We start from the raw sequence: 12449 nt of genomic DNA on the forward strand, positions 1-12449 counted from the left end.
CACATGAAAGGAAAAAGCACAAAAGTTCATACCCCATAAACAAAGGTTATTCTGAAAGAAATGTGTAATTTATTTGAAGTCAAAATATCTTGACCCTGCCTAGTTAAAATTTCCTTAATATCAGAGTAAGAAGCCCAAGTTGTAGGTAATAGGAACGATTTTGTACTGTCCTGGGAAAATATATTGGCAGCATTAAAAAATATTTTTCCATATGGGCTTAGTAGGAATTTTGAGCATAAGTGAATATCCAGCAGACATTCTATCTGAGTATCTTTATGATTTTTGTTTTTCAGGCATTTAAAAATATTTAATCATTCATGAGTTGAACTTCATTCTTGAGTTATGGATGACAAGGCTTCTGTTGGAAAAATCAGTGTCTCCTCAGACTCAGTATCTACCCTTAATAGTGAAGATTTTGTCTTGGTTTCCAGGCAAGGAGATGAAACACCATCTACAAATAATGGAAGTGATGATGAGAAAACAGGACTCAAGGTAAAACTTCATAAATTTATTTTGTTTCCTCTTGTAAAGCCATTATAGACACAGCCTGAATAGAAAAGAGGAATGGCAGGGAAAATGAGCACATGTAATCAATGTAATGTTTGCATTATATATACTTAACAAGAAACTCACATTAAGGATTTTTATTTTTATTAGCATTTAAATTTTCCAATACTCCTATCAACACTAGAAGTAAGGATAAACATTTATAATTTTAATTTTGTTTTCACTTTTCTGTTGATTTAGAAGTACTTGTTTGTTTTGAACCTTGTGTGTGTGTGCCTGTGGGCACGTGCGTGTGTGCATGCGTATTCATGTATTTGTATTGGCAAAGTCCATAATGGTAGTTATGAAAAATAAAAGTTTAAGATTACCAAGATATAACCTTAAGTATCTACCTTTGATCATTTCTCAGTCAAATAAATAACTATAACTTTATTTTCCATACTCTGGTATTATTTATTATTCTTCTCTTTCTGGATATAAATTAAAAAACAGATTGTTAAAGCTATCATTTAAAAAATAAGTAATTAAAATATTTAAATTCCTGTTTACATCTGTTTATTCAACAAGAGTTTATTCTGGGGATACAATGGTGAACAGCCTCAGGCCAAACCTCCTGCCCTCCTAGAGCTTTCATTCAAATGGTAGAAATAGACTAATAAATAAGAAAATGAATATGTCAAGTAAGTTTAGATCTCAAGAAGAAGAGTAGGGAGAAAGATAAACAGACAAAAATAGCCAAAGAACCAGCACCACATAAGCAAAAAACAAAAACAAGCTGGAAGTGGCGCTGTGGCTCAAGTGGTAGAGTGCTAGCCTTGAGCTGAAGAGTTCAGGGACAGCTCCCAGGCCCAGAGTTCAGGCCCCACGACCGGACCCCCCCCAAAAAAAAATCCAAAGAAATGATGCCTGAAAACATCTCAAACTTAATGAAAAGTTACACTGGACACATTCAGAAAACTCAGTCAACTCCAGGTGGGATAAATGTAAAGAGCTCCACAGAGAAGCACATCTTAAAACTGTTAAAAGCCACCAGGGTGCTAGCGGCTCACATCTATAATCCTAGCTACTCAGGAGTCTGAGATCTGAGGATTGCAGTTTGAAGCTAACCCAGGCAAGAAAGTTCATGAGACTCTTATCTCCAATTAACCACCTAAAACAGGAATTGGAGCTATAGCTCAAAGTGGTACAGTGCTAACCTTGAGCAAAAAAACCCAGGGACAGAGCCCATGCCCTGAGTTCAAGCCCCATGACCGACCCAAGGGAAAACAACAACAACAACTTAAAAGCCAAAAACAAGGATAAAGTTTTGAGAGCATCTGGAGATAAATGACTCAATATTTATTTTTTATTGTGAAAATACTGTACAGAGGGGTTACAATTACATGGGCAAAATGACTCAATATTTTTGAGACACCCTCCCTTCCCACTTCTCCTATTCCTCCTCCTCCTCCTCTCCTCTTCTACCCCTCCTAAGATTTATGCCCAACATCTCAGTAGAAACACTAGAGACAAGATGCCAGTGGGATAAGCTATTTCAGAGAAAATCCTACCAACTGCCAGGGCTGGCCTCAGGAAGATACAACTTGAAGATCTTGTGAGTTAGTTCTAAACTATTTCAGGAAAGTATCATAGTATTCTGGTTTCATAGTACATATGAACTTATGTTTTGACTACACAGTTAAGTGTGCAATACTATTTTGTGTAAAAATAGAAAACACTATTCACACTTTAATTAAAAAGATACTTTAGGCTTGGTGCCAGTAGCTCATGTCTGTCTTACAGCTACTTAGGAGGCTGACTGATCAGGGTGGTGATTGCTGAAAGGAAAAATGAGTCAGTTTCTTACAATAAGGCAACAATGAATTTTGCTGCATCGATTGATTCTTCCTTTTGATGGAAAAAAATGTTTTATGTATCATGCAAACCTTTTTGAGAGCATTTTACCCACGTAAGAACTGCTTTCAGAATTGAAGTCAAGCCCTGCTTTTGCTTTATTAGCTAGCTTTATGTAATATTCAAAATCCTTTGTTGTCATTTCAGCAATATTCAGAGCATCTTAGATTACTTTCTCAGGTAGGTGTGGCAGCGCAAAACTGTAGTCCCAGTTACTAAGGAAGTGGATGGAGATTGGGAGGTTGACAATTTGAAGCCAAAAATTTGTGAGATCCCCATCTGAACCAATAACTGGATGTTTTAGTATATGCCTGACATCCCAGCAAGGCCAGAGCATAAGTAAGATGATAACATTCCAGGCCAGCCTGAGCTAAAATGTGAGACCCTATCTCAGAAGTAAAGCAGAAAAGGCGTAGCTCAAGTGGTACAACACTTGCCTAGCCAAGTGCAGGGTCCTGAGTTCAATCTCCAGTAATTAAGAGGAAAAAAGGATAAAAATCACTTTGTTTGCACATCCATGACAAGAACCTCCTCATCTATTAAGTTTTATCAGGAGATTGTAGTAATCAAATACTACTTCATTCTTTGTGGTAGGCTTTGGTATCTGGGTATATGGCTTCAAGGAGACCACCATTGAGGATACATTGAATTGTTCAGGATATATAGTTGAAACACAACAGGAGATAACAAGGGAGTGAGAGCTTCTCTGCATCAACTGAGCTGCATAACAGGCACAGAAATTTCTTTTGGCTGCATTTGGTCAAAATTGTATGTAATGAATATACAAATAAGCTGGGTTTACTGTATTTTTTTATTTTTTATTTTTTTTTGTCGGTCGTGGGGCCTGAACCTTGGGCCTGGGCACTGTCCCTCAGCTCCAGCTCAAGGCTAGTACTCTACCACTTGAGCCACAGCGCCACTTCCGGCTTACTGTATTTCGAATCCTAGTTTTCTTGCTAGTTCTGCATCGGCAGTTACTTCTTCTGCTAAAGTCTTAACCATTCAAATACATAGAATCAACTTCTCCCAAAATTCAATTTGATCTCCTCCTGTGAACAGAAAATGATCTTAATGGCATCTAGAATGTTTGTATCTTTTCAGGAGATTTTTAATTTATCCATATTCCTTAGAGAAATCACTGTCTCGGGCAGCTCTAGTCTTAAAAATGTCTTCCTGAGCCAGGCGCCAGTGACTCACACCTGTAATCCTAGCACCTCAGGAGGCTAAGATTTGAGGATCGTGGTTCAAATCCAGCCTGGGCAAGAAAATCTGTGAGACTCTTATCTCCAATTAAACATCAAAAAATCAGAGGTGGTGCTGTGGCTCCAGTTGTAGAGTGCTAGCTGTGAGCTGAAGAGCTCAGGGACAGTGGCCAGGCCCAGAGTTCAAGCCCCAGGACTAACAAAAATTAAAAAAAAAAAATGTCTGCCTGCCTGCCTGCCTGCCTTCCTTCCTTCCTTCCTTCCCTCCCTCCCTCCCTCCCTCCCTCCCTCCTTCCTTCCCTTCCTCCCTCCCTTCCTCCTTCCTTTTCTCCCTCTCTCCCTCCTTTCCTTCCTTCCTTCTTTCCCTCCTTCCATTTCTATTTTCAGTTTTCTTTCCGTCTTGCTTTCTTTCTTCCTTTTTTTTTTTTTTTGGTTGTGGGACGTGAACTCTGGGCCTGGCCATTGTCCCTGAGCTCTTCATCTCAAGGTGAGCACTCCACCACTTGAGCCACAGCGCCACTTCCAATTTTCTGGTGATTTATTGGAGATAAGTGTCTCACGCCCTTTCCAGCAGCTGGCTTTGAACCTTGATCTTCAGATCTCAGCCTCCTGAGTAGCTAGGATTACAGGCATGAGCTACTGGCACCCGGCTTTTTTTTTTTTTTTTAATGCTGGGCATGGGTGCTATCCATCAGCTTTTGTGCTCATGGTTAATGCTCTACCACTTAAACCACAGCTCCATTTCTGGCTTTTTGGTGGTCTGTTAGAGACAAAAGTCTCACCAACTTCCCTGCCTGTGCTGGCTTTGAACTGGGATCCTCAGATCTCAGCTACCTGATTATAGGCATGAGCCCTGGCACCTAACTATAAATGTATTTCTTAAAGAAAAACACTTGAAGAAAATTACTCCTGGATGCATAGATTGTTGAATGGATATTGAGTTAGCAGACATGAAAGCAACTTTAATCTTGTATTCTCTCCAGTAGAGCTCTTTCTTGGATGTGTTGTCAGTGAGCAGTAGTATTTTCAAAGGAGCCTTTTTTTTTCCTGAGCAATACATCTCAACAAAGAAACATTCAGTAAATATTATTGTCAACAGATGTGCTGTCATCTAAGCTTTGTTATATTTGTAGAACACAGGCAAAATAGATTGAATATAATAATAAGGGCTCTAGGGTTTTCATATTGTAATTGAACATTAAAATCATTAGTGGTACCAGCCTAGGAACTAGAGACATGGATCAAGTGGTAGAGTACCAGCTGTGAGCAGATAAAGCTGAATAAGAGCACACACACATCAAAAGAAGACAGTAACAACCACCCATGAATTTTAGCCATGCACTAGAGGCTATACATCGTCTTGTCTACTCAGAGGCTGAGATCTGAGAATCAAGGTTCAAGGCTATCTCCTATAACCTAGCAAAAAGCTGGAATTGAAGGTGTGGTTTATGTGGTAAAATGCCAACTGTGACAGAAAAAGCCAAGCTAGAGGTAATGGCCCTGAGGTTCAACCTGGGTACTGGTACCAGAAACATAGTTTAACTTTGCCTAACATTGGAGCTCAGCATTGGGTTTTGTTGTTGTTTTTCTCTAGCTGTGTATGTCCTCCATGGCATCTTCTTCCAACATGAGGTTGTCTCATGTCCATTGAAAATCTGTTGTTTGGTATAGCTACTTTTATCAGTTGTCCTAGCCATTCTTCTGGATAATTTCTCCAGCTTCTATATTAGTACCTGTTGCTTTACCTAGCCCTCTTATGTTATAGAGATGGCTTTTTCCCTCCTTAAATCTCTACTAGCTTTAAAGTTTTCTACTGTAGTTTCCTTACCTCTTTCAGCCTCCATAGAACTGAAGAGAAGACATTTCTCTGGATTGTCTTTTGGCTTGAGAGAATGTTGGCTGGTTTGATCTTCTGTTTAGATCACTAAAACTTTAAGTTATCAATGAGTCTGATTTTTTTCTTTTTTGTTGGTGTGTTCATTGTAGTGACAAGTTTAATTTCCTTCAAGAACTTTTCATTTTCATTCACAACTAGAAATCTAGCTTTTTGCCCATCTTGGTTTTTGGTAGACCTTCCTCACTGATCTAATCATTTCTAGCTTTTGATGTAAAGTGAGGGATTTACACAGCCTCATTTCACTTGAAAAATTAGAGGATACTAGAGGGTTTATAGTTGGTCTACTTCCAATATTATGTCTATGGGAAGAAGTGGGTCCAAGGAGGGAGATAAGGAACAGTGGGGCTGGTGGATAGAGCAGTCAGAACACATTTATTAAGATTGCTGTTTTATGTGAGCATGGATCATGGCACACTGAAGCAGTTATTGCTTCAGCAATAATTGACATCAAAGAACACATAACAAATAATAGAGTGAAAAAGTCTGAGTTATTGAGAGTTACTGGTAGATTTGTAAAATTTATAGATGTTGTGTGTAATAGTATTAAAGAAAAGGAGAGAAAAGAGCTGCAGGTGTATTGCTTCTGTATCTCAATAGGATTAAGTTGCTATAAATCAGAAGCTGATTCAGGCAAATTAAGATGTGATGTTTGAGGTAATTTCATACAGTACCAAGGATATTGCTTTTTAAAAATTAGCATACATTTGTAAGTTAAGGGGGTTCATTGTACTATTTCCATACATGCATGCAGGTCACTTTGACTAGATTGACCACATTCCATTCCGCTTCCTTTCCCTCCTCCTTTTTCAATTAACATTTAGTGGCTTTTATTATTCTATGGTCATATCCTTCTATCCTCTTTACTCAGTATCCCCTCTTTCCCCTCTCCTTGGTCCTGTGATTCCTTCCTAAACAATCCTCATATGTTCATATTCCATTCCATTGCTATCATTATCATCATCTTCATCATTATTTTAGTTCTATACTCCTTAAGTGAGTGAGAACATGTAATATTTGACCTTTTGAGCTTGGCTTATCTCATGGAACATAATGACCTCCAATTCCATCCATTTTCCTACAAATGACCTAATTTTTCTGTGTGAGTAACATTCCATGGTATATGTATGTATACCATATTTTCTTTATCCATTCATTGATAGTTGGGTACCTCAACCAGTTCCACAGTTTTATTATGAACAGAGTTACAGTAAAAATGACTATACCTTTTTTGAATATTGATTTACTGTGCTTTGGATATATGCCCAAGAGTGAGATGGACAGGTCATAATGAAGGTTTATTTTTAGTTTTTGATGAACCTCCATATTGATTTCCATAGTGGTTACACTAGTTTGCATTCTCAACAACAGTGTATAAAGGTTCCTTTTCTCCCACATTCTTGCCAGCATTTTTTGTTTGTTTTGGCACTATCCTTGAGTGTTCTACCACTTGAGCTTCAGTGCCACTTTCAACTTTTTCTGAGTAGTTTATTGGAGATAAGAGTATCCCAGACTTTTCTTCCCTGACTGACTTCAAACCACAATCCTCAGATCTCAGCCTCCTCAGTAGCTAGGATTAGAGAAATGAGCCACCAGTGGGCAGGCTTGTTTTTTAGTTTTCTGTTCTTTTCCATTGGTCTCATGTTGGGCTTTATGCCAGTATCCATACAATTTTGGTTACTATATCGGTGGAGTGTAATTTGAAGTGTAATGTGTGATGCCTCCAGCAATGCTCTTTTTGCTATTTACATTCTTTTATGCTTCCCTACAATTTTACAATTGCTTTTTCTATTTTTGCCTAGAATGATATTGCTTTTGGTAGTTATGGCCTTTTTCAAAATATTCCCATAATCATGAAATGAGGTCTTTACATCTTCTGGAATCCTCAATTAATTTCTTCAGGATTTTATAGTTTTTATTGTAGAAATCTTACTTTCTTGTTGCATTTGTACTTACATATTTCTATTTTTTAAAGGTTTTGTAAATGGAATTGTTTAACTTTTTTCCTCCTTTTTATTGTTATTATAAAGGTGATATACAGAGGAGTTACAATTATAAATAGCAGTTAATGATTACATTTCTTTCTTTCTTTTCTTTTCTTTTTTTGTCAGTCATGGGGCCTGAACTCTGGTCCTGGGTACTGTCTCTCAGCTCTGCAGCTCAAGGGTAGCACTCTACCACTAAGCCACCGCGCCACTTCTGGCTTTTTCTGCTTATGTGGTGCTGAGGATTGGAACCCAGGGCCTCCCTCAGGCATGCAAGGCAAGCACTCTACCACTGAGCCACCTTCCCAGCCCCATGATTACATTTCTTTCTGGATAATGTCCCCCCTTCCCTTGCTCTCTCCCAGTTTGGAGTTTTTTTCTTGATTTCTCTCTTTGCCTATTTATTGTTGATAGGTAGAAAGGCTAGTTGTTTTATGTTGTTGTTGTTTTTTAAATCTCCTGCTACATTGTCAAAAAGTATCACACGTAGGGACTTTATGGTGATATCATTAGGTTCTTAAGTGTAGAATTACATCATTTGTAACTAAGGAAGGGATAAGTTGATTTCTTCCCTATTTGTATTCTTTTTTCTCCTTGTTAATTTTTTTTATTATTAGAAGGGTGCTGTAGAGAGAATACAGTTTCTTATTTGTATACTTTTTATTTATTTTCTATTGCCTTACTGCTCTGGCTAGAAATTCCAGAACTATCTTGAATAAGACTGAGAAGATTGTGCACCCTTGTCTCCTTGCTAACTTTAGAGGATGTGATTTCAGTTTTTCTTCATTCAGTGTAATATTGGCTCTGGGTTTGTCATCCATAGCTTTTATTATTTTGAGGCATATTCCCTATATTCCCATTTTCTTCAGAGCTTTTGTTATGAAAAGTTGTTTAGTTTGTCAAAGACTGCATTAAGAGCGTTATGTGATGTTTTATCCTTGATTCTGTTTATGTGTTAGGTTTAAACAGAATCTGATTGCAATATGACTTACATATGCCTAGCCTTGCTACCCTAGAATTGAGACAGAATTGATTGTGGTGTATCTTTTTAGTGTGTTGTTAAATTCAGTTTGCAAGTATTTTTTGTGAGAATTTTGGTGTTTTTCTTTTTTTGTTTGTTTTTGTTTTTTGTGCCAGACCTGTGGCTTGAACTCTGGGCCTAGGCACTGTCCTTGAGCTCCTTTTTGCTCAAGACTAACACTCTACCACTTGAGCCATAGTGCCACTTCCAGCTTTTTCTGTGATTATTGGAAAGTCTTATAGACTTTCCTTATTGGGCTGGCTTCGAACCCTAACCCTCAGATCTCAGCCTCCTGAGTAGCTAGAAGTATAGGCCTAAGCTACCAGTGTCTGGCTATGTCTTTTTTTTTTTTTTAACTAATACTTATTTTTTGTTATTATAAAGGTGATATACGGAGGAGTTACTGTTTCATAAGTCAGGTAATTGTCTGTGTTCTTAAAGAAATTGATCTATAATTCTCTTTTTTTATGTGTGTCCTCATCCAGTTTTAGAATGAGTATAATACTGGCTGCCATAAAATGATAGTGTTCCTTTCCTTTCTGTTTCATGGAAAAGCTTGAGGAGTATTGGTGTTAGTTCTTCACTAAAGGTTTGATAGAATTTGGTAGTGACCCCTCTATACAGTATTTTCACAATAAAAAATAAAAATTTTAAAAAAGAAAAAAAAGAATTTGGTAGTGAATTTGGCTTCCCTGTGCTTTTCTTTGTTCAGAGACTTAGTGCTTCAATTTCATAGTTTTTTTTTTAATGTGTTGTCCTTTTTTCTTTTTGGTCAGATTGGCAAAGGTTTCATCAGTCTTTATTTATCTTTTCAAAGAACCAGCTTTGATTCTTTTGTTACTTAAATTTTTTGTGCTAGTATTGGGGCTTGAAAGGGGGCTGGGGTTTATGTCATTTTTCAAATTGTTAAATTGTTATTATTGAAGGTGTTGTACAGAGTGGTTATAGTTATATGTCAGGAAAAGGGTACATTTCTTTTTGGACAATATCACCCTTTCCCTCATTGTCTCCCAGTATTTCCCTCTCATCTCCCCTTTCCCCCTCCCAAAGTTGTGTAGTTGGACTTGTGTTCTTGCTCAGCCTTTTCACTCATGCTGGTGCTAATATTTGAGTTACACTTCTAGTCCAGCTTTTTTGCTGGTTGATTGCAGTCTTTTTTTTGTGTGTGTGAAAATACCATACAGAGGGGTTACAATTACATGGGCAAGATAATGAGTACATTTCTTATCAAGCATTGTTGCCTCCTCCTTTGTTTGATTGCAGTCTTGTGGATTTTTCTACCCAGGATGGCTTAAAACCATAATCCTCAGATCTCAAGCCTCCCAAGGTCTAGTTTTTGATTCTTTATTTTGTTTTTAAATCTCTAACTCACTATTTTTTTGCCCTAATCTTTTCTATTTGCGAATTCTTGGTTTCACTTCACTACATCATCGTAAGGCTATTTGTTTGAAATCTGTTTTATTAGTGTTGTTTGTTACTTTGTTTTGATGTAGCTGTAAACTTTCATCTGACACTGACCATGCTTCCGGCCCTCTTTCTGTTTGGTTTGGTTTTTGATACAGGCATTCATTCTGTAAACTTTCCTCTTAACACTGCTTTTATTATATTCCAAAGATTTTGGTAAATTGTATGTTCATTTTCATTTAATTTTAGGAACCCTTGGATTTCCCCCTTATTTCTTCAATGACTCACTCATCAGTCAATAAATTGTTTACTCTCCATATGTTTGAATATATTCTGTGGTTTCTTTTCTGTCAAATTCTATTTTTATATCATCTTGGCCAGAAAGAATAAAGGGAGTTGTTTCAGTTTTTTTATTTGCTAAGACTTGTTTTGTTTATAATTATAAATGCCTGTCTTAAGAAGAAAGATCTGTTGGAGACAGTGACTCATTTCTGTAATTCCAGCTACTCAGGGTACTGAGATCAGCGTCCATTTCAACCAGTAAACAGCCTATTGTCCTAGCTATTCAGGAAGTCGAAGATTATGGTTTAAACTGGACTAGGCAAAAGTTAGGTACAAGGTCTTGTACAAGCAAGTGAAGGTCTTGAGTTCAAACCCTAAAACTTCCATTTAAAACAATAATAAAATCAAGGTTACCTTCCACATTAAGGCAATAGTAAAAGAAGGGCACATTAAGCTGAAAATAATCAAGAGAAAGAAAGTAGAAGACTAGACCAGAAAGTGAAATAGAATGAAGAGGAAATCAGTTGCTTCAAACATTGCTTCTTTGAAAATACACAACATTGATAAAGAAAAAAGAAACAAACTACTAGATTTAGAAATAAGAGACATTATACTGGCCTTCCATAAAAGAATCATGAAGCCATAGTTATATTCTAATGAATGGATGAAATGAACATATTTTTATTTTATTTATTTTTGTCAGTCGTGGAGCCTGAACTCTGGGCCTGGACACTGTCCCTCAGCTCTTCAGCTCAAGGCTCAGCATTCTACCACTTGAGCCACAGCACCACTTCTGGCTTTTTCTGCTTACATTGTGCTGAGGAATCCAACCCAGGGCCTCATGCATGAAAGGCAAGCACTCTACCACTGAGCTACCTTCCCAGCCCTGAACATATTTTTAAAAGGACAGTAATAAAACTGATTATATAGTCTGAATCAAAATAACAGACTGAATTAATAGTCAAAAAAGTATCAGCAAAGTTCAATGACAGATAGCTTCTGTGCTGAATTCTGTCAGTTATGTAAAGAATAGAATTAGTTCATCACAAACTTTCACCATAAAATAGAAAAGTAGTGAATATTTACGAAGTCATTCTTTGAAGACAGTATATTACCTTAATACCAAAATCAGAAAAGAATGTCACAAAGAAGTTATATAGCAATATTTTTATGAAATTATATAAAAATATCTTCTATAATATGCTAGAAAATTGACCTTATCAACATATAAAACATATTTCACAACATGACCAAGTTGGTTTAGTATCTGACAAACTTATAAGTGTGGTTATCTCAATAGAAATCCTTCAAAATGATATTATTTCAACAGAAAAAGCATTTGACAAACTGATACTTTTCTGTGAGCATATGAAAGAAAAGGTCCTCAAAACAATACAATGGAACATCCCAGTGCAAAAGAGAGTATCTATAAAACACCTACAGTGAAAATCATACTTAATGGTGAGAGTAGGTATTTTCCTTCTAATTTTAAGGACAAGACAATGGTGTTTGCATTTATCACCTCTGTTCAGTGTTGTACAAGCGGTTATGACCTGGCTATTTAGGATGAAAAAGAAGTAAATGCCTTTATTGCAAAGGTGGAGCTAGGCATGGTGGTTAATACCTGTAACACAGCACTCGAATCTGATGCAGGAGGAACAGTAGTTTGAATTTGCGTAGTTTAGGCTACATAGCTTGTAAATCAAAATTCTTAAATATTCAATAAGATTATATCATGAAGATAATTGTGAAAAAAATTCTGTTTCCATACACTCAAAATCTGTGTCACCAATAACAAGAACATAATTCAGTTAGGAGCACTCAAAAGGACAAAATAATTAATAAAAAGAAGGTTCAGTTTGAACTAAAAAAATGAAAATATTGTTGAAATTTATAAAGATCTAAATAAATGGAAAGACCTCCAATGTTAGGAATCAGAATATTTAATGTGGGGCTGGGAAGGTGGCTCAGTGGTAGAGTGCTTGCCTTTCATGCATGAGGCCTTGGGTTCGATTCCTCAGCACCACATAAGCAGAAAAAGGTGGAAGTGGTGCTGTGGCTCAAGTGGTAGAGCACTAGCCTTGAGCTGAAGAGCTGAGAGACAGTGCCCAGGCCCAGAGTTCAGACCCCACGACCAACCAAAAAAAAAAAAAAAAAATCAGAATCAGAATATTTAATGTTAAGATGGTAGTACTCTCCAAATCCATAATAGAATCCTGTGTAACATTTTTAAAGAAATGATAAGCTGGTTCTAATTAATA

General features: G+C 36.9%; 1 protein-coding gene across 5 annotated transcripts in view; it reads left to right on the plus strand.

Moving 5' to 3' along the window:
• Positions 1-12449, plus strand: part of Rabgap1 (RAB GTPase activating protein 1) — a 156022-nt gene that overhangs the window by 21218 nt on the left and 122355 nt on the right. For all 5 annotated transcript variants that reach the window (XM_042678642.1, XM_042678644.1, XM_042678640.1 and 2 more), the window contains exon 2: positions 294-492. In XM_042678642.1, coding sequence (XP_042534576.1) covers positions 343-492 — 150 coding nt within the window. In that variant the 5' untranslated portion in view covers positions 294-342. The remainder of the gene's footprint in view (positions 1-293; positions 493-12449) is intronic.

Source organism: Dipodomys spectabilis, unplaced genomic scaffold (assembly GCF_019054845.1).
Source record: "Dipodomys spectabilis isolate Male_0828 unplaced genomic scaffold, ASM1905484v1 ptg000046l, whole genome shotgun sequence".
NCBI lineage: Eukaryota > Metazoa > Chordata > Mammalia > Rodentia > Heteromyidae > Dipodomys > Dipodomys spectabilis.